Source organism: Nipponia nippon, unplaced genomic scaffold, assembly GCF_047370975.1.
Source record: "Nipponia nippon isolate SJK-2023a ecotype South Korea unplaced genomic scaffold, ASM4737097v1 scaffold_6, whole genome shotgun sequence".
NCBI lineage: Eukaryota > Metazoa > Chordata > Aves > Pelecaniformes > Threskiornithidae > Nipponia > Nipponia nippon.
Genome location: NW_028262380.1, coordinates 84,031,861 through 84,054,659, shown reverse-complemented (window position 1 = coordinate 84,054,659; position 22,799 = coordinate 84,031,861). Strand labels below are relative to the sequence as shown.

The 22,799-nt window shown below is 50.3% G+C and overlaps 1 protein-coding gene across 3 annotated transcripts in view; it reads right to left on the bottom strand.

The window, feature by feature from the left end:
• Nucleotides 1-19,960, bottom strand: part of BMP3 (bone morphogenetic protein 3) — a 34,535-nt gene extending 14,575 nt beyond the window's left edge. The window contains exons 1-2 of one of the 3 annotated variants that reach the window (XM_087737360.1): nt 18,729-19,960; nt 18,518-18,593 (exon numbers count right to left, since the gene is read on the bottom strand). In XM_087737360.1, coding sequence (XP_087593486.1) covers nt 18,518-18,593; nt 18,729-18,737 — 85 coding nt within the window. In that variant the 5' untranslated portion in view covers nt 18,738-19,960. Of the gene's footprint in view, nt 1-9,208; nt 9,705-18,517; nt 18,597-18,728 lie in introns of those variants that run through there. The other 2 variants (XM_087737359.1, XM_087737358.1) reach the window with 2 other exon arrangements.
• Nucleotides 19,961-22,799: the final 2,839 nt, after the last annotated feature.

The following is a 22,799-nucleotide window of genomic DNA, read 5'->3' as shown; positions in this document are numbered from 1 at the left end:
TAACCACAGCTAATCTTGCACAAACCCGAAGGTGCACTCCTAACGCGGGCTGGTCTGTGAAAACAGATGGCCGACTACTTTAATCCCCTGTAGGGTGCAACAAAAAGGCCTGGGGGTAAGGTTTAATTTTTGTTTTAAAATTTCCTGCTTGGACTGCAATTACGTCTGTCCTTCAGAGTGAGAGAAATATAGATCCAAACGTTAAGGTGCTATTGAGAGCCATAAACCCAGGCTGTATGGAAAAGTCAAATACAGTAAAGCAAAGGTATGGTCTGCAGCCCCCCAAAGGGCTGGAAACAACCCAACGCATTAGGAAAACAAGGGAACACGGAGTTAAATGCTTCTTTGACGTGGTGCATGTCAAAACCCTCTCTGGAGCCTGAAGAGAGAAGTTACGCTTTACAGAATTCTGCAAGAGTTTTGCTCTTTTTTTCTATTTCTTTTTTTTTTTTTTTTCTTAATTCCAAGCAATGACAAGCATAGAGATGCCCAGGGCCCAGGGAAAAAACAGTCTCCCCGCTTTCACTCTCAAAACACTTTACTAAGTCCCCTGCCCAAGCAAGCGAAAACGTAATTTCCAGTACAGATCTTTCAAAGATTTTGACAGCTCTATGTTGTGGGTGACATTCTGTGCTTCCAGCCTGCGATATCCCAACTGCTAACGCCATTCAGGTAAGTCCAGCAAGAGACTGTATTCTCCCTCTGCCTCCCCATCCCCGCCCCAACAATCTAAGCGGCCTCTTCTTCTAAACATCCTTTTTTCCTCATCAATATGCTAACCAATACATTAAAAAAGCAGGAATCGGTCTCACTAGAAAGACAGAACCTTCCTCCTCCATAATTAGGGAAAAAACAACATACACTTTTCTCAGTGAAACAGGGGGGAAAAAAAGCCAAATCATTTATGGCAGATGCCCTCGTCGACACACTCAGCCCAACCTGATGGTGGATCACACAGGTCACTTCCCAATAGCTGAAAACTAACGTACCAAACCCATCCAATTTCTAGCTATTACTTATGCCTGGGTAATTAGATTTTCTTTGAATTCGATCCTACTTTTAATTCCTCAAGCCAAAATCAGCTGTTTATTACACTCATACTAAGCGCACATAAGGACCTGACCTCTGCTTGGTTTGTAATCACTCATATAATAAGGTTAATATGTAATTTGGCAGAGCACTAAGCACATCAGTCTTAGGAACCAGAATTTACGACGTCTCATGAGCTCCTGTTAAAGAAATTATTATCCGAATCACTGTTGTACGTTGAATGACAAGTTTTGATTTTAATTTTTACTAAGAATTCCACTTAACAAATACTGCCTGTCCTAAATTGGCATATCGTAGTGGAACACAAAACGGGCTGCTTTTGTTTATAAAGAAACCCTAGATGGCGTGAAACAGACACAGGAGGGATATCCAGTTCTGATTAAAAGCAAAACTCAAGAAGCCACTCTTCGTATTTAACTCTACACCCAAAACTAAGTACTTGCAGTAGGTGGTGCTGTTTTCTCACTGAACCACCTCCGAGCTCAAACGGCTCTGAAGTTTTCCGATCAGTCAGTCTGCAAAATCAGCTTGCCGCCAGTTACTAGCGGCCAGCACAGATGTCTACGGATTTGCCGGCTTCCGGCTCGGAAAAACCCAACTGTGCGACCTGGGTTTCTGTCACAACTTAGGAACGCTCTGCCGAATCCGTCCGTTGTGTGACAGCGATACCTGACGCCCAGATGTGAGCAATGCACTGAAATAAGCATTACCCTTAAAAATGACAGACACATCAAGGAAGATTCACCTTTAAGATATCTACGAATGCACCTTTTCCTCAGGAAAATTTCATTTCACTTAAATAAAACTTCGTCCTTAAACCCAGAGGACAGAAACTGCTGAAAATCTGTCCCCGCCATAACGTAGCTGAAACTATTAGCCAAAGTCAGGAGCACGGTTTAATCTTTTCATCCACGTCAGGAGGTATCAAGCAGCATCTAACCAAATCTTACTGTGATGCGGGAAGGTAAAAGAAAGTAAAACACAAGCCCAGAAACCTATGCCCTAGAAGACCATCACGGCATCTCCATAGCTTTTTTCCTTATACTTTCAATATCAAACAAAAACAGTGAAAACAGCAGCGTTGCAGCAGCTTGCTTTGTGCTAGCTGCCCGACAAGAAACGGTCTGTTCCAGACACCGACCAGGACCCGATGCTGCAATATGACCCTTCAGAGGGATGCGGGACAGAAGGTCCCCCTCTGCCTGCGCCGGCTCTTGGGATGCGGCAGCGCCGGGAAGATCCTACGAACCCTGCGCGTCCCTACGCTGCAGGCAGCTGCCGAGCCAACTCGCGGTCGGGTCCGCCACCTTACTGCCTGGCAGGATTCTGCCTGCTATCCCTGAGCAGCTGTACTTAGTAAACCTCGCGCTCATCTGCGGCAGTATACAACGCAATTCCGTGACAAGTCACGTCTTATTTGAGCAGCAGTAACCTCCCTGGCTCACCTGATACGCTTCCCAACTCTGCGAGCAGCAGGTATCTATCCGAGCGCCACTACTTGAACTAAGTCTTTTAGTTCTTTCTTACTTAAAGTGAGTTCTGCTAACTCAGCTTTGCTCTTTAGTACAAAATAGGAAGTGCAGAAGACTGCTCAGCAACAAAGCCTGTAAGAAGATTTAAGAGGAAGCAAGCAAAGGAAAAATATGTGCAACAGAGCTATACGCAAGGAATACACCGCCACCCTCCAGATACTCCGAGGGCAGATCTTAACGGCAACAATCTCTGCTCCCCTGCAAGGGATCACCGTATGTTGCTGCGAGCCTGACGAGGAATTCTCAAGACCAAGCTCTGCGTGACAGAGCTCTTTTGAATTGCAATAGCTAAGACACAGCGTTGCTGCGCTGTTAGTATTGCTCCCTTCTACAGCGTAGGGCTCTGGAGCGGCAGCCACGAGCTGGGCAGAAAGGCACTTGACAAGGAGAACGTCTCACTGGTGGTATTCACGCAGAAGACAGGTTGGAAGGCATGTGCAGTTAAACGGACAGGCTACAGGTTGATCGGCCTCCTCAGCCCACACGCAAGTCATTGTTCACCTGCGCGCTCTCCCCTTGCTCGAATGAAACCCAGACCCCAGCAGCACCCTGACAGAGCTTGTACTGGGCCAGCGTCACTTACCCGGTCCCCTGCACAAGCGACACCAGAGCTCTCCGGGGTGGGGGGAAAGGGGAGGTGCAGGCTCTCCAGGCCTGAAGCAGAAAAGCCTCACTCTATCACACAGGCGGTTGTCACCCAGACGCCAAGTCAGGGTGTGCCATCACTCACTGTCTGGGGGACTGGAGATGCCAGCGTATTTACAGACAGCTCAGACCAGAAAGCAACCCAGCTCACAGCACTGCGGCTGAAGTACCCGTACCCACTGAATCTTCAGAGGCACGGCCCGTGCTTCCTCACCTTCCTGCAATAGCCCGCAGCTGTACGGATTGCCTGTTACTGGCATTAAAAAGGTATTTTAAGAAAAAGCAGTAGGTCTGCAGAGACTGACATCACCGGCATGAACATATTCATGTTACAAGGGGCACTTCCAGGCATCAATAAGCTGGAACGAGTCCGCTAACATGTGGTGTGTTTACCTTTATAGAGGATGCACTGACATTTTTATGGACTGCCAAATCTATCCCGTGGGTGGAAAAGGATGCAATAACGAGGCCTATTTAGTTATATAGTCATCATTAGCCATCATTAAATGAGATATTAACGTGGTGCCCTTGTGCCAGTGCACAGTTAAGAACGTATCCGTGTTTCCGTTGTAAAACTTTGTTTTCGTGGGTTCATAGCCCAGGTACAAAAGTTCACTCAGGGCTGGGAATGGGAACAAGTTCCAGAGCAGGAACGCAGATTTGGAAACCAGATTTCTTCTTTTCTCCCGCCTTCGCTCTTACTCGGTTGCTGCTTCCCCCTTACCGGTTCGAGTATTTTGCACAAGAAAAAGATAGGATCCAGTTCTCTCTTCTTCAAGTGCACAGGACTTGGTGCCAAACTGGTTTTATTAATTCTTTTAGCAAAGCAGATAAGGTCATAGCAGCTAGTAACTTGACAGAAAAAAAAGTAAAAGTCCACTACTCCGATTAAAGCTATCAGCTACTTTAAATAAAGAACTTCAAGAAGCAGCGATGGTGCACGCTCAGGATCTTACTTACATGTGGATTTTATGATATGAAAACCACAAATATGCACATTGCACATCATAAATGTGCTGCACAGTGGGCAAATGATCCCTCTTCTACATATTTTAAGCAGAAAGACCACAGCAGGTCTGAAAACTAAATGCAATATCGAACTCGAAGCTAGCATAACCTAAGCAAGTAAGGAGATTGCAGCAACAAAGTACACAAATCTGGGAAGGGGAACAGGAAAAGCCGCCTCTACTCCTCCTCACAGTCGTGATTAATTCCACTTCAGCTGGTGGCAGTAGGTCGGCTGTATGAAAACCAAACTCTGCACAGTCTGTCCCCTTGAGGCCAGAACTCTTCGCACGTGAAGTGACGTGCTCGAGAAACTGCCGGGGACTGCGAGCACAGGTCATCCACGGGCACGACAGCACAGCGAGACAGGTGGTCAGCCAGAAAAACGCAAATTCTGGGCCTGGTCCTGAGAAGCCAAACCTACAGATCCTGCCCATTTCCCTCAGAGAAGGGTTGCACATTTGGGCCCAGCCTGCCCAAATCATAGCTTAACGGTTTTCAAGTTCCTTGTGCCTAAAAACTACCAGGATGCTGCTGCTTGCATTTTATTTAGAGGGGTACAGAGAAAAAAAAAAAAAAAAAGAAAAAAACCAAAACAAACAAAAAAACCCAAAAACCAAACAAAAAATCCAAACCACACTCTAACCACCTCCTGCCTGAATGTTTTTAAAGCTCTCGTTACAAAAGACTTTTAATGTTCCTAGAGCTCCAAGAGGCAAGAATTTGGCCCGTGCTGGTTCTTGCAGGCCGGTGGCGGCCGGTGACTAGCCGGTTTCCCTGTGCCGTACTTGGTTTCCCCTGTTTGTGTGGGCATTTCACACCACAACAAAGGAAAGAGAGGCGTTTATGAAAAGGAGGGGAACATAGTTCTTAAACCGCAAGAATTGGCCTAGGGGCAGGTGTAATACCTAAAATTACTTGAAATTCAGTCAATAAAAAAGAGTTTAAAGTAATTTCTGACTGTATAGCTTTACTATAACATCATTAGAGGGACCCTCCAATTAAAGTCGAGTTTTTTAAATGACTCATTTGCAAGACATGTTCCTTTAGTGGTGCTGTAATTAAAAGCGCTTTCAAAAGCAAACTGCAAGTCTTGCGTTTGAGGCTTTTATCTTTCCGCTCTCTTTTATTTATTCCGTGCTGTATCTTTCCTCCAGATCCCGAGCCTCAGAAGTTGCAGATCAGCACACCTCTACGGGAAGCACTGAAGGTAGGCAGATTTATATCAGCTGGAGGTCTGGTCCTTCAGCGGTTTCGCTAACCGGCAGGAGAAAAGAACGTCCGTGTGCAGAAACTGACGCACAGACGTGGCCGTCGTTTAAGAGGATGCTTGCCAGAGCTGTGAAAGCGTTCGGCTCTAACTCACGTATCGCCTGACCTTCTTCCTAGCTGTCTTTTTAGAGTCACAAGGAACGGAAAACCACTTGCTGTTGTGGTACCCACAAGTAAAGAAGTGGAAAAGGCTCTGCCTTAGGATTTTTACTGAAGCAGAGCTCGCTGTGAGGCCTGGCCTAAGCGAGACAAGGGCTGCTAGCGTCATCCCAGAAACATCCCACAACGACGACACAGCTGCCACAAAAATCACGGGCTGAACATCCTTTGCCTCAAACACATAGAAATAAATTACAGCAGTTAAGCCAATGAGAGAGTACAGTGCTGAAATGTAACTATTTACACTGAGGATGATGCCCATCCTTACTTCACTTCTAACAGATTTGGAGCCTGGGGTCTCTTTCAGCTCTGTCATGGGCATCAGAGGTTCCTTTTTTGAGTGACTCAAACCGAACAATTATGTTTTGAGATAACATAACAAGGTTAATGGAAAACAAATTTGCCCAAATAGAAGATCACGTGAACATTCGTCAAAACCAGAGGCCAAAACCCCCAGCCCAAACAACAAACCGCTAGTAATTAACCAGCCTAGTCACGAAACGCGGCGCGCGAGAGACTTCAGGGCAGCGTAGGAGGGAAATTTCAGAGGTGCCCGCGCAGGGCTGAAGCTCTTGCCCCATCCCCTCAGAGGACTGAGCCACGGAAAGAGAAACTTGCATTTAACAGTTGTGAGGATGCTTCTTTGGATTAATCCCATCTTCCTTCGTTCTTGTTGGCTGTCCACTGCAAGGCCGCGGCTGCCATACGCAACACCGCTTTTCTTGGACTCGAAACAGGGACAAATCCTACCTGTTCTTGGTCTCGTCACACAACACTCTTACGGGGTCTCAAAAATTAGTCTGGTGGGTTACCTGGGAGATCCGGGAAACGCCTTTCCCACGTGCTGCAAAAGAGGCAGAAGCCCTCCAGGGGAAAAGTGAGGACAGCAAGGTTTCACAGCCACGTTTGAGAGTTGTGTTTCAGAAAAGAAACAGCTTCTCTCCTGAAAATACACAATTAAATTGCAAAACGTACGGTTAAACTGCAAATGAAATCACTGAAGATTTCCTTCAAAGCCTCTTGCTGTAGATGCAGCAGAAACGGGCAGATTCTTCGGGAAGTTCTGCTCATCGCAGACAAAAAGCTGTCTCCCGAAGCGGCTGGCAGCGGGGATGGTAAAATGTGCTGAAGGAGTAACGGCAACATAACTCGTTAATTTAACTGATGCAGCCATATGAAGGACAGGGAGAAGCCCGTGGGAGACTGACATTTGCAGCCGAGGAGCGCAACAGCCAGAGCAGAAGATCTGGAAACAAACTACCTCGACAGGGAAATACCGTGGATGCGCCGTGACCATCGCAGGGCCGGGCGGGGCATCGGCACAAGGAAGAAGTCAGAAACCAGAAAAAGCCTTTTCACTCCCCACACCGCCCCGAGGAACGTCCGATCTAAGGGTTTGCTGGAAATGCCTGCCATCAATAACCATACAAAATGAGCTGCTGCTGCCTACGGCGAGAGAAAGACAACAGCTAACTGGATAAATATTTGGCATAAATACTTATAAAAGCGTCAAAAAACTTATAACCGCTTCCAATTTACTGCTTTGGCCCTTGAAATGTACAAGTATTGGAAGGAGGAGGAAAGGGATTAGCGAATAGTGTGTTTACAGCACTGCTGCCACCCAATGTCAAATGAGTAAAAATATAATCAGAAAGACCACAGAGATGGGATTTCAACCAAAGGCCTTCTAGGTTTAGAACAATAAGCATCTTGAATCAGATATGCCTAAAGGAGCAAGCATCACTCTGCTGGGATTACAGCCCCATCCCGCCCCCCCCCCCCCCCCTTTTTTTATTACACCTTCCCCCATTTCAGTGACGGAACTGCTTATTTCAGAACAAAGCAGTGTACATTAGACTTTATATTGCAAAAAACGGTCATGTTAGAAAGACAAGAGAGTTTCTCTGTAGGAGCAGTAACTGGGGAGTCCCAGCTCTCCGTCCTCCAAAACCAGGGTGTTTACGGCTCTAGCCTCTAAAGCCTCTCTTGTGGACAGAAATACTTGCAGTAACGTATGAAGAAGAGCCTTTGTAGGGCTGAATCCTAAGACGCCAAAGCCATTCAATTATTCGTGGTATTTGATCTCTGCGCAGAGCTATCCTATAATAGACATTGCTGCCTTTGAAGAATCAGAAGTAATGACTTGCAAAGAAACCTAAGGGAAGTCTGGCACCCAGCGCTCAGTCTTCTGGGAGAGGAAGGAATCAACGCAGGTCACTGAGACTCCCAAATGACACTCGCTTTTACCGACAGACGCTCGTCCATGAAAAAGCCGCTGGGTCAATCCACTACCGCGATGAAAAATACGAGACTGGCAAATGGGGCTGCTACGTACGGCACGACAGTTGTCATACAGACAGCTAGTTTCTGGGATGCAGTGAATCTAGGAAGCCTATCCCAGCGAGGGTCACGTTCAGGTTCTGGCATTTCCATTTATCCCTTGCAGAGGTCAGATGCACAAAAAGCAGGACAACAGAGTCCGGGAGGCAGTGCCAAGACAGTGCCATCTTCCCTTTCTGCTAGGACGCAGTTCTTTTGGGATGCTGCCACGTTAAATACACGCCCTCCCCCCCTTTACGAGAAAATGACTTTACGTTTTCATAAATCTACCTGCGCGTGCCAGTCTGTAAACGCGGAGAGATCGAAGTGCCACTGCCAAAGATGCCGAGACGCAGCATTCGCCACGCACAAATTCTCTTTCAACTCAATTCATTTGCCACTGCCCCCAGGCGCCAGTACTGTCACCGTCGTCTCAAAACGCGTACTCTGTAGACGGTCTACGGGATCGCCAAACCACGTTACTGCTCTATCACGTGCAAATCAGCCCTTGGTTTCCAACAGAAGCTACGCGTGCAAAACACCGATAAAAGGACACTCCGGAGAGGATATATTAAGTACTCCGCTTCCCTCATATGGTCCTCAGGTATCATACGGCAGAGACGCTGCATACAGAGTTGAAGCGGTAAACCAGTAATTAAAACACGGGAGACAACGTAAACATCGCACCCTAAAATACGGGGCTCTCGCTGCAGGAGGCGTTACTTTTCTAATCCTTTTCTCATCTTCCTCCCCACCGCAGGCCCCCTGGGCACTGCAACAGAGACCACGCGGGGAGCCGCCGCCGCCCAGGACCGGCGCTATCCGCGGGGGGGACGAGCGGACCGCTACCGTCGCTGCCGCAGAAGCCGGGCCGGCCCGCCCGCCCGGCGGCACCCGACAGCGAGCCGCCCGGCGGCGGCCACCCTGCGCCGCGGCCGCGCTCTCCCAGCCCCGCGCCCTGCCCCGGGCGGCGGCGCGCCCGCAGCCGGTCCTGCCAGCCGCGGGGGGAACGGGGGGAGCGGCCGGGGCAGCCGCGCCCGCCCTCCGCCGCGCCCCCGGGGCCCCGGCAGCCCCGGCCCCGCCGCGCCGCCCCCGCACCGGGCTCGCCCGCCCGAGGCGCCGCGGCCGCTTGCCGGCTCCCCCCCCCCCAGCGGCCGGGGCGCGGCGGCGGGCCCCTCGCAGCCGCCGGGCCGCCGCAGCCCGGCCCTCCGCGCCGCCGGACTCACCTGCCGCCAGCGGGCGGAAGCCGCGCACCGTGTTGCCCCGGCGCAGGGGCGGCCCGGGCAGCGCCGGCGGGCCCCGGGGCCGCGCCGCCCGGCCCCCGCTGTACTGGTCGTAGAGCCGCAGCATGTGCTCCGAGACCTCGTCCCCCGGCTGCAGCCGCTCCGGCCGCCGCCGCTCCTCCTGCTCCTGCCGCTGCCCCAGGCTGGGGTCACCTGCCGCGGCTCCGGCCCGGCCGCCCCGCACGCCTCCGGGGGCGGCTCGCCGCCGCAGCCCGACCCAGCCCGCCTTCGGCGGCTCCGCCAGCGCCAGGCAGAGGCAGCCCAGGCACAGGCACAGCACCCAGCGGGCCGGCGCCGCCATCCTGCCCCTCCGACCCGGCTGGGCGGGCTCCGGGGTCCCCTCGTCCCGGCCGGCCGGCAGGCGGGCCGGCAGCCGAGACCCACACCGCCAGCAAAGTTCCTTTCGGCCAGATGCAACCCCCGGCGGCGGCGGGCGCGGGCGGGGCTGCGCTAAAAATCACAGCCGGGGTGTCCCCGTTTGGGGGGGGCGGGGGGGGGGGGGAACAGAAAAAGGAAGAAGAAGAACGGAAGAAGAAGCGGGGCGGAGGAGCGCGCCCCGGTGTGAGCCGCCCGCCCGCCCCGGCGCCGGCAGCGGAGGCGCGGGCTGCCGCGCCGCGCAGGTTGCTCTTGGGCGAGAGGCGGAGGCGTCGCTCTGCGCGCGGCGGGGCGCGCGCCGCCTGCTCCGCCGCTGCAGCGCAGCCCGGGTGCCTCCGCGGGCGCGGCGCGCGGGCGAGGGCGGGCGTGCGGTGAGCGTGCGGGGCGCGTGAGCCCCGGCGCGCGGGGCCGATCCGTGCCGGCAGCAGCCAATCGCGCGGCCCGCTCCGCCGGCGGCGGCGGCTGCAAGCGGGAGGCAAAGCGAGGGGGGAGCCACCCCCGAGGAGAGCGCACACGCGGAGGCGCAGGCAGGGTGCCTTCCCGAGGGAGGCTCGGGTCTGGAAACTCAGTCCCGGGCGCTGCCCGCATCCCTGAGGGCGGCCGGGGAACGGGGTGGTGCGGTGTTCCCCTTCCCACCTCCACCCAGCCTCTTCCGCAGGCGGCGAAACGCCATCACTGCAATGAACCAAAAATCCCGAGTCCAACCGCGCTCAGCCTTCTGCCCTCGAAAACCTCACGGCTTGGCTGCGCTCGGCGCGCAGCCCAGGGCAGGCAGGTGGAGGGGATGCTAACCGGGCTGTGCCGGGGCCCAGCCCCCCGCTCCCCGGGGCCAGCCACAGGCGGGGGCACTCTGCTTCCTCCTCTGCCCCGCTCCAGCCCGGCCCGCGCTGGCGGCGGCGTCCCCAGCAGCCTGGTGCCCACGCACCGGGCGCGGGGGGAAGCGGGACAAGCCCCTTCAGGCACCTAACCCCTACGGGAGCTGCACGGGATCAGGCAGGGAAATCCTGCCCCTGCGGACTCCTCCGCTGCAGCAGGGCGCAGCAAGGTGTTTCTTGCTCGGCTGAGAGGATTTCACCTGCCTCCCGCCTTTGCCGCTTTTCACCACCGAAAGGACAGAAACGTCTCACCCCTCTGGCCAGTGCCACAGCATCGGACAACGCCCCACGGGATGCGGAACGCGGTCCCTTCCCAGACAGGCTCTGCAACACGCAGGGCGCCTTACCTCGCGCACCTGGGGGGGGAAAACACGGGAGGGGGAAGAGAAGCCTCGTCGCGTTTTCACCGTTTATAAATACGCTGGTCGGCAAGAATGACCGAGTTTCTGACCTGAAGAAAGGACATCGGAAAACTGGCTTGCAAATTAGGATATGGAGCTTAGCACACATTTCCAGCACAGGGCATTCGCATTTTCAACTGCCTAGAGAAGCGTATCCTTATCAAGCACTACATAAAACACTAAAATGCATCGTGTATTGCAGGGTGAAGTTGCCTTGCAAATTCCACTGAATTTGGGATTAGTTACAAATATTGTGATGCCGTTTTAGAAAGCCCATCTGTAACTACAAGAGGCAAGTGCCTGCTGGCAGAGAGGAAGGAAAGAGGAGATTTTTCAAAAGCAGGGTAATGATTGTGATATGGTTGTGGATTTGAGTGCTCAAATACAACCCACGGCAGCGTCTCATTTTCAAACAGTTTCGAGGCATCGAATTTGCCACATGCATCTAAAAATATTATCCATATATGTACAAACGCACACAATTTCAATATTAATGCTAACAGAAAGATTAACTATACTTTTCTCTATGCAAGAAACTTACATTAGTGCAATATAAAAACTGCACAAATGAATGTACATAATTAAAACACTAAGGTGTGATTGAGGTTTTGGACACAAATAATAAAACCAATGCAGATCTTTGCAGGAAGAAAAAACAAAGTGATTCGAACTCACAGCTAAAAAATTCAGCACAAGCAGCAATCTGTCTTACTTCCATGGCAGAGCTGTCAGTCCCAAAGAAGAATCTTGAGGCAACTGAAATACTGGAATTGCTATTTCAACTTCAGTCATGTTATTTTCTACTGGCGAGGGATGCGATTTAAAAAAAACCCAACAACACACCGCAACTCTTTCAATAAAAAAAAAGCATAACCGAATCCTCTTTTAAACCTCCAGCACCAAATAATTGTCTGTAAGAATGTGATGTTTAGCCTATCCAACACATCTTCCAAACTGCAGCCTGACTCTAGAGATGGGACCACTGTAAATCAAGAATGACTTCAGTAAAAAAAAAAAAAAAAACCAACACAACAAAAAACACCAAAAAACCCCCCAAACGACTCAGAGACAGCATGTATCTCGCACCGTACTCCAGCAAAGGAGGATTAGACAAGAACTAACTTAAGTTCCACGTGGAAGCTCACGCGCCCTATTGCTGAGCTTCTATTTAAAATCTTTTAAGTGTTAGCAGAAAGCCCTGTTTATGCAAAACTAATTCAGAATTTGGCTCCCAGAGCGTTGCCCCACCACTTGACTGCAGTTGTTTAAGTTAAGTGTCTAAAATAGAAAGTTAGCCCTATACGATCCTATTACGACCAGTAAGGAGAGAGAAAGAGGACACTTGGTGTGAGGCAGAAAGGAAAAAGTGACTTCTCCGGCCATTAGGTGCCTTCTCTGAACCCCCCTTTTTAGACGGCCGCTGCAGTTTTTTGAGCGCGCTGCAGAAGACGACGTTGGGTTTCAAACACCCCTTGCTTTACGGATAGTCCCCGTGACATGGTGGGACGCTCATCACGCCCAGTTCTGTGGCTCCCAAAGTGAAAAAATTTCCCTAGCTCAAATGGGACACGAGATGTTTAAATGCCAGAGCACCGTGAGTGCGCAAACCAAACCAAACCAAACCAGTACATGTAAGGAGTTACTCCTCATTAGTAAATAACGGCTGGCAAGCCCTCAGACCTGACTTCTGAGATAACAGTGCTTTTGCACTTCTCTGTTATTTCTTTTCCATTTCTTCCATCGACGCGCTGCAAAGCACTAGCGAGTTTAGCATTGTTCAGAGAACAAAACTTTGACCGTGTCCCAGAGAGCTTACAGTTTAACCCCGCAGGTTTCAGAAGAGCTGTGCCGATTTCCGAGAGAAGAAAGAGGCCCCCTGAAGCCGTATATATCACTGTGCTGGCACCACGTGCAATGGCGAAGCTGTGTTCCCAGCCTTGACAGAGGAACACGGTGCTTCCATTATAAATATCACGGAGGTAGAGGCACCCACCGGCTCACCCTCAACACAACGGTTCCCACAGTGAACCTTTTTAACCGCAAGCATCAGCGACCGCCGCTGAAACCACCCCTTCCTCTTACAGATGCAGTATTTCCGACCGGGAGGCACCCTCTGCTTTCTGGCTTTAGTAAAAGAATCTGGAAGATCAAATTCAATGGGTTATTTAGATAATGGTCAGATTCCAGCTGCTTCTACAACCCTGTAATAACGTGCCTGCATGTAGCATTTACGGGGCAGGACGGGAAGTGGAAAGAAGTAATTCACAAGTGGACTGGGACAGCGATGTAACGGGACAAGGACACGCTGCGATGAACGCCCAGGAACGCCCAGGCGAAAGGACTGTGCAACCGGTACTGCCAAACGTGGGTGCGTTAAGCTGTTGCCCTACCCCATCTCAGTAGGAAAGAGAGGGAAAAGGACCCAGAACCAGTTAACGTAGATCAAGAACATTAAGAATGAGACACTGACTTCCATTTAATCTCCCTCTAAATTCTCCGTTACTGGGAGTGATATCTCGATGACTTGTTACCGCTGCACTTTCTTGGGTGGGGATACTAATACACGTGACCTCGCTTGGCATCTTTCAGTGACCTCTGCTCCTGCCTTGCAGCGAGACAGGCCCTGAATCAGCGTGAGCTTGCTGGGGCTCTGGTGGGAGGGAAGGGGACTACAAGCCTTACAGCTTCCCACAGCGGCCCCGCAGCACAACGCGGACAGCAGGGAAGTTCCTTCAGGTACCCTGCCAAGCCGGGGAGGAGCTGCTCACCCCAGCTTTGCAGCAGGGAGCTCCCCTCCCCGCAGGTAATCCTCCGCCTCTTTACGGTGCTCTCACGGGGCACCAAGGGGCAGATGGCTCTGAAGAACCTGCCCTTGTGGCGGTCTCCAGCAACTGTTTTCACAGCGGATGACACATTCCCTTGTGCGATACTCCTGTCCCCATGAAAGCCAGCAGGATGGTTTAATGCTCACATCAGTTTAAGCAGAGTCCAAGCTTGTAATTCCATCCTGCTCCCACATGCATGCTAAAATTACTCCCTAATTCTACTAATAATAAATATCAGGCTTACCATGCAGCACTTCAGCAATGTACTATGCAAAAGCAGAGCTTACCCTGAACTGAAAGGACCATCTCTCTTTTTGGGATGGTTTAATCTTCGTGACCCCTCTTTTCTGTAAGCTTTCCGCTGTGGCTGACCAACAAGAAAGCAGCTAATCCCAGCTGTCGTGGTCACGTTGCTGGTACGACTGCCTCAGAACTCGGAACTGTCCCAGTATTACTGACTGGGAGAGCATTGCTGTTTCTGTCCGGTCAATGCACACCCAGTAAGGGTGCTACAGATGGAAGCTTGGACGGCGATGCCGCACTGAAAGGACCCGCTCTACTTTAACACCCTCAGCTCTCACCATTCTGGGTAAGCGACTGGGAAACATCCAGTCTACCGCTCCTGATCTAGCAAGCGAACCAAGTTTCGGCAGGAAAAAAGCTGTGCTTAATGGAAACTAAGCAGCTCAAAATCCACAAGGCTGGTTTTCTAACCATCTTCTTATTGCAGATTTTGAAGCATGTATGAAACGTGTGCTCAGCACCATGCAAAAAATATTCCCGGCTACAAGCTTGCACTGCGACTCTTAGTTCACACAGGCAGTATACGGCAGATACGCAAGGAAACGAGAGCTTTCAGCGGAAATCAAGGCATCGTTAAAGTGGAGTAAGGTTTTTTTTCCCAAAGCTCCTCTGAACTACCACAGAAGCAGCGCGGAGCGACGTGCCGAAATGGGAGTCAGCAGACCTGCTCTTCTCAGCCACTTCAGGTACTTCTGGAATTCTAACAGAGGACCGGCCACAAGCACTCGCTATTACAAACGATGCATATTTGTGGAGATTAACACAGCTGGCTTTAGATGTCTTCTAGCTGGGTGTCCACGACGCCCTTCTTGCCAATGCAGGGAGAAGGATCTAAAGAGCTATTCACCTCACTCGACAGCAGGCTTTTCGTCAGCCAGTTTGCCGTCCATGCGGGTGCAAAGACGCTCTTGGAGTTGTACCGCTGTGACTTTCAACTTCAAAGGCTGGAACAATATTCCCGAGTTAGACTGTGAGCCCCCAAGGTGATTCTGTAGCCTTCCTCTTCAGGGGCAGCCAGGTGATGAGGTGGAAAAGAGAGGCTCTCCAGAGAGTGCCCACTTTTGAAAATATACATCTTGGCACGCAAACAGCAGTCTCTGCATCTGAAACCAGCATCTGAATTTGCCGGTTGCGGGGAGAGAAATCTACTTTCATCAGTTGATGAATATTCATGGCTACTGGTTTGCACACTTAATGGCCTTTGATGAGTTGGCAGAAGCAACTCTGCTATCCTGTCAGCCATGGTTTATTTTCTTTCTATCTATCAATGTTTATCCTAAGATATGGACGTATTAAAACACTGAGGGGTAGGCAAGGGGATCTGGCAAACTGAGAATATGGTTTCCTTTCAAATGAAATATTTTGGTTGAAATAAATTGTGGTTGGTTAGTTTGGATTCTGGCTATGTCCCCATCTGAAATTCTCCACGGGCATCTTTTCAGCTCAGTTTCTTTAACATTTTGCAAACAGCAATGAGGGCGATGGAAAGAACCTGTGGTTTGGTTTTCAGTAGATATTTTGACACTGGCGCTACTTCCAGAATGGAAATGTAGCTCTGCAGTTTTTCTTAACATACTTTCTGGCCTGAGTCCTGCTCCAAGTGAAGCAGATGGGTGCTCTAGCCCGGTTGCACTGATTGGCCAAGTTTCATAGGGCCAATATACTTAATAACACAGTGAAGTCAGCATTTACCGACACATTTTACTACTACGCTTCATTCTCTGACAAAATTAATACTAATTTTAATTGAGGCAACAATTTCATGTGCTTCCAGTTTAGTTCTTGGTTGAAAAAGGAACAAGTTCAACATCTATTTTTCAAAAAGCAAATGGCGAGCTCCTTGAAAGAGACTGCGCTAGCTCTGTTTTGGAGAGAAGGAAGAAAAAGGACGGCCATGAGGCTGTTCTGACATTTTAATCTTTTCTACCAAAATGGCCAAACGAAGAGAGATTTGAATCTCTTCCCAGAATAACGGCAAGTCCAGACTCAGTTTCACCCAATATGACCTCAGTCTACGCAACAGATCCCCGAGTATCAGAAACGAATCGCTGTCGCCTGTCAGCATAAAGCAGCTCCCTAACAGCTGAACTGGGCCCTTGTATCGGAAAGACAAGGGACTGTGGGGACAGAGGAGAAAACCCAGTCTCCTCCATGGATCTGTCAGAGTTACGTGGTCAAGAGGAGGCATGCCGAGGTTTGAGTACCAGACAGTCTCAGTTCAGTCTCTGGGAAAATCATGGAGCGTGTCCTCTTGGGACACAATTCGGGGCACGTGAGGCAGAAGAAAGTGACTGGGAACGGTCAGCGCGGATTTGCCAAGGGCAAATCACGTCTGGCCCCCCCGATTTCTTTTTGTGATAAAGAGACTGCACTTGCAGATGAGGGAGACCAGTGGATGACGTTTACCTCAACTTCAGCCAGGGTTTTGCCACCGTCTCTGACAAAATCACCGTATCCAAGTAAGGACATTACCATCCGGACGGTTGAAAAACTACTTAAATGCCCAGGCTCCGAGGGTCGACATTAAGAGGCCATACTGCCCTTGGAGGCCAGCGGACAGCTGCAGGAGGCTGACACGCCTCTCGGCGACTGACTGATACGAGCCAAGAGCTCGCGTTTGCTTTTCATCAACATGCGGCCAAATCCTGAGGTCTTTTCTTTGGGCCAAATCCTCAGCAGATGCAAACCACAGGGCTTCACCAATTTCAGTGTTACATGCACAGCCGAGATTCACCGTATTATAGTAGCCATGCTTAGAAGATTGGCAGTGTTTTTTTTCCCCCTGAGACTCTTAAGAAGGTACTTATTTGCTAAGTTACCTAGTATTATTTCAATGATTTAAGCTGTAATGACTTCCCTCATGTAAGCTTTTGACTTAGGAAGTGCAAAAATTGTTAATAACAGTTCTTAAGTTCAACATCTCAGCTTTTCAGCTGTCAGCAGAACTGATCCCAATTATGCCTGAAGAGAAACTCAGGGGAATGAAACACCCGAACTCGTCCCTGAACATGGGTCCATCTGGTGACAGCTGATGCGCGCCCTGATCGGCTTGTTGAGTTTTCTATTGATAAAGGCAAAACAAGTCATTTAGAAGGCTAAGAAGGGTTAAAGAATGTCTTGAGCCCTAATGTTGATGCAACAGCAGTAAAAATGATTCGTGCAGAATGAGATCTAGTCTGAACATGGTGCAGAAACACTCTACATATTTTGCATTTTTAATGGCGATGACTAAATGTGGTCTTAATTTCTTATTTTTCTCCCTCCCCCTTTTTTCTGTCTTGGTTTGCCAAACGTACCAGCTCAACGGCATACTCATCAAAGCAACTGTGGAATAAAAGCTTACCTACCTTTCCTGTGTTTATAACAACAAGGCAAACATTTCAGTATGATATACCGACAGGCTCCACATCTCAAAACACTGTCCAACTTCCTAAATCACTTCTTTGGAATATCCATATAAACTCATCTGCTTTTCTGCACAGCATACAAATCATTTCGGTACAAATGTACAAATCAGGTCTTAGTCAGTCTGGAGTGCAGGTCTCAACGCAGAACAGCTGCAGGGGCATGAAAAGCTACAAAACATGCAGACAGACAGAAAGAATAACCATCACCACATGGGACAAATTCTGCGTACACGCTGGTGTGATTATGGAGTGACTCCATCCTACCCAGTACAGTCGCTCTAGATTTCCATCTGCGGAGCTGAGATAACAATTTGGACTGCCACAGATAATCTGTAATTCTTTTTTTTTTTTTTTTTTTTTTCCCTTCTTAGCTCCCCCCTTCTATTAAGAAAATGGAAAAATGTAAAGAGGTCAAATACGGCCGCTCTAGAAGCGGGCACCAAACTCCAGCTGGTGCGTGCACGCGCGCGTGTCCGCAGATGCACTTGCAGGCAGATATTTGAAGCAAAATCAGACAGAAACTGTCTGAAATTCTGGCTATGCCCGACTATCTTTCTCCCCTTCAGTAATATAAAAGTTACTTGCCTTGCAATTGGACAGGACCGGGCTTTCCACGCTGATCGCCCACCTACACTTATTCTACCACGGTACCATAGAAAGAGACGATCGGTGGGTGCTTCTCATTTGTTCTCGCCCGTGTCAGCGAGGATAGGTTATCTACAAACAGCATCCTTCCGAGCTACAGCCAGCGCAGCTCCAGTCGGGTCTGCAGGTCCTGCTCCCTCCCCGCCGGGCCCTAGCAGCTCCCTGCTAGCACAGCTCCATCCCAACCCACCACAGAGTCTCCGGTTTGTGAAGCAACCTAGCAGTTTTATTCCTTAGCCCTGGGCACACAGTTGGCTTCAATCTTAATTAAGTGTATTTAAATGATGAGCAACTCCTGTGCCACTGTCAGGGCCAGCCTCGCTGCTCTCCAGCAGCCCCTTTCAAGTAGGTGCTATTTGAAACCTCCACCAAAACCTTCCAGGTTTCCACTTTTTCAGAGCTTGCCCCGTAACGCACATACCTGGTAACTTCACAGTTATTTGTTCACTCCGCACAAGCATTCGGAAGTCCCGGGGAACAGGAAACCACAAATACTCCTTCTGGGGGAAATGAAATAATTATATATTTGCATAACAAAGTGATATTAGCAAAATCTGTTCAGCATGTGAAGGCCAATCCCATACTTGCGCTTATTAGTGGCCTGGCTTTCAGGCTTTCCAGAGTTTACTTACAAAAGCCATCTCCGCTGCTGCGGCTCCTACATCCAGCTCTCCTCGCTGTCATCTGGTGAATACCCCCCCGCAGCTTCACCTCGGCTGCCTCGCACCAGCCCTCTGCACCATCTGTTTGCCCGTCTCAGACGGGCTTCTGCGTATTCTGCTCTGGCAGGGCTCCGGCCACCGAGCCTTCGGGTCAGCCACACCAGCTTTGCTCCCAGCAGCGTCTCCGACCCCACAGAGTCACCCCTGCCCTGACTAGGCCCACAATCGCTGGCTAAGGTTTGTCGTCCTGCCCCCGCAGAAGCCATCGCTCCAGAGAAACCTCGTCTCTTCTCACCGAATTCGGTCTTGCGACCCAGTCAGCAGGATCCTCCGCAGTGAGCTCTGAACGATCCGCTTATCCTAAGCCGTATCGTTCCCCTGCATCCCTTGTACGTGCACGTTCCCGTGCACAACAGCGTGAAGTTCCTCACCAGCACGGGAGGACACTAAGCAGCACATCAGCCAGCAGTGCTTGGCATCGCACTACGCGCGCTGCAACACGCGGCGCCGGCCGGCTCTCCCCTTCTATCGGGAACCGAGCGGCGCTTGCTCTCTTTCAATCTCCTTGCTCTTGGTCTTAGAGATGCATACAGAAAACAGCCTTTCGCTAGGCAGGGTCACGGGGAGAAACTTGTACCTAACCGCTCCTCTGGACAGCCGTTACGTATATCCATTACGCTTGCTTTTTTACGCTCGCTAGACTGGGTGTTTGCTCAGGTGGCCAGCATCAGCCTTCCCGCCGGAGGTGCCTTCCCAGCATAATTTCTTCTCTAGGGCCCGGGGATCACATGTTTCTCTCATCACAGAGAACTTCTGCTGCGGGACCTGTAATAACTCTGCTTGGAGTTGAGCTGAAATAACACATGCCTCAAGCGAACAATAGCCAAATAACAAGAGTGATATTTTTTCTTCTTGCAGAGAGCGTGTACTGCACACAGGGCTCATCTGCATGGCTTCAGTACATTCAGCACCTGTGTTTTTGTTTTCTTTGCAGTGGGAACGGTGGCTTGGCCTGCACTGCTCGTCCCTGCCTGCCTTGCAGAGAATTGCCCAACGGTTTTATTCATTTTTAATCTGATTTCTTTTCTGTACGTGGGGAGTTGGACTTAATGGAGGATTTTCCCCTACGACCTCTTTCGCTGATGGCCAAAAGGAGAACGTCTAATGACCAAGTTGTACGCGGCTTGGAGATCTCCTTGCTCTTTACGTGAGGCAGGGCTCAGCTATTCAGTCGGCGCTGCCATCCCCCGCTGTTTCCTTCTTCCAGCTTTGAAGATGCAGCTACACTGGCAAGGCTGCTGCTGGAATGACGAACGTAACGAGTGCATGAAGTGCTGCTTGCTGTGTTTTCCGAGCCGACACCTTACTGTACAGCTACCAAATTCAGAAGTGGGGCTTCGTTACTGCCATTGCTCGGGTTCCTCAGGCAGCTGGCCTTCCACAAAACCACTGTCGGTCAGAGACCGCAAAGCTGCCGATGCCTCTCCATAAAATCACGCTGAACTCACCACGATTTCATTTCACGTGATACGAAAAGCTTCTAACTACGTCAAAGCATCCTGTCGCGACAGTTACAGAACAAAGACCTTCGGATTTCGGTGCAAAATGGCTTCTCTTTTCAAAGCGCTGTATTTTGTACTAAATAATAACTCTTCCTGCGATTCTGCTTGTGGCTCAGGATGGAGCTGTTCACCGCCGATCTCGTGCTACTTTTCAGCTTCACTCCATTACCCAAAATAACAACAACCACAGTTCCGAACACTGTTGCAAGACCAAAGATCCAGACTCCACATAAAAAGAACAAAACTATGATTTTGGCAGGGGAGGTAAAGAAATATAAAAGAACCCAAAACATATACAGGCTAATAAAATCTGTAGACTGTAACTCATGTACTCAGTTTAGACATGCTCGAAAAAAACACACAACCCCCCCCACTGGTATAAAATCTAGAGTGCTGGGGATCCTTTGCAAGGATGCACTTTCCCTTCAATGCCCCAAATCCGTGATCTTACGGCAGCGCCTAAGTTACTCCGTACCTGCAGTAAACGCCACGATCAGCGACGATACCAGAGTCTCTCTTCAGAACAGAATGGAGAAATGGCCATTCACCTTACGTTTATAGCAGGCAATAACTTCAGGCTGGACGGTTGGCATTTGTTTCTGCTAAAAAGTCACAGAGCGTGAGAACATATACAGGACGCTTTCATGGCATTATCAGTCCCTGGAAAGCTTCTCTCTCGATTACCGTATGTTTTGCATGTCCGCTTCACTGTGCGCTTACCCAGGGCTGAAGAGCGACAAGATGTTGGGAAAAACCACCGCTGCCGTTTTACGGAAATGGAGCGTAACAGCGCTTAGTTACTTTTAGGCACTATCGTGTTTGTCCAGGAAAATTAACCTTTTCTTTAAAATGCAAGCCAGATTACATAAGCGTTTGGGGACAGATTTCCGCTTACAGCAGAGGCTAGAGTTTCTTCCAGTTAGGACTGGCAAAGCACTGTAACGCGTAGCTCGGGAGCTTTCGTTAATGATAACGCTCTGGGGTCCCAGGTTTTGAACGTCAGCAGAGACAGAACACCAGGAGATTAGCTCATAGGCAAGGATGGGCGGGAAGGAATCAAACGAGTTTACTGAGCAGCCACTAGTTCTGTGAATTACTCAAGTGTATACCATTCTTTCATTGCGGACATTACAGTTTACTTTTTGTCACAAATGAGGTTTATCGCCCAAGTCAGAAAGAACGTGAAATTACAATTGCATGGGAGGTCAGCAGCAACTGCAAAAGACGAGGCTTCCTATGTCTTTACAGCCTTTCAGTTACCTACCTTTAGAGATACACAGTGCATTGGTGCACTGACCTGAAAACAAGTAAAACCCGCCGGGATCCAAATGTCCTTCCATGTTCCTGCAGGTGTAGACATAGGGTTCTCCTAGACTTCAGGCTGCTCTTTCGAATCGAGAGTGTCAGCTAATAAGATGAAAGCAAAGGAAGCTGAATTCGTGGAAATAACTTCTAAGGTTGAAAATTTACTCCTCCTATGTTCTACTTAATGTTATTTATTTATTTATTTGTTATGATTCGGAGATAATGTTCTCCAAACTCCAGGGACCACTTGCCAACTTAGGTTATTTTAACATTGCTTTAAAATCCAATTAGATTGAGAAAGAAAAATGACAATTCATTTGCCGAGAGGAATGAAAAATAAAATTCGTACCGTTTCCACCCGTTGTCCCCTCTACCAGCCTTCATAACGAGCATTTCTCCCCCTCCAGTGTTCAAGAGAGGCAAAACTTAATGTTTTCAAAAATGGCTCAGGAGTTCTGATTTTTTTTCTTGGGGGGGGATGGAAATAAAAAATCCCAAATGCTAAGCTGTACTATAAAGGCAATTTTGCTTTAATGCTATAAAAAGAGTTGCGAGTCTTCCCTGGAGCTGTCTCAAGACACAGGGGCAGTAAAGCCAAGCCGAGTCCATGACAGAAGCCTAGTTTTATGGAGAGATGCAAGGAACGATGGAAATCTGTATGTTTGGTACTGCTAAATGAGGGAAACACCTAGAAGCACCAAGGTCAGGAGAAGCCTGCCCTAACAGAGCAAGGTCTTCCCTCTGGAGACCGGAGGTTTCCAACGCAGGGCCCCCTGCAACATCAGAGTTACCGCGCTCTTGGGCTTTTGCTCTTGCCCCGAACAGCCCCGGGAAGCGGCACCTTTGCTCTCCCCGCAGGCTTTTACCTTGGCGCTTCCACCCGCTCTGCACGCAGGGCTCCGGGAGCCTCCCGCGGCCGGCGTGCGCTCCGCCCGCAGCACGGGGCTCTGCCGGCCCGGCGACGGGGGCGCCCGGCTGCGGCGGCGGGCGCCGAGCCCCGGGCGGGCACCGAGCCCCGGTGCCCCGGCGGGCGGGCGCAGAGCCCCGGGCGGCCGTGGCCGGCTCCGGGTGCCGCCTCCGCAGCCTGTCGGCGGGTCCCAGCCAGCGCACCAGCCTCCGTCTGCTGCGAGATTTCAGGGCGCTACGGGATGAAGAGCTCTATATAAAAGCAAGG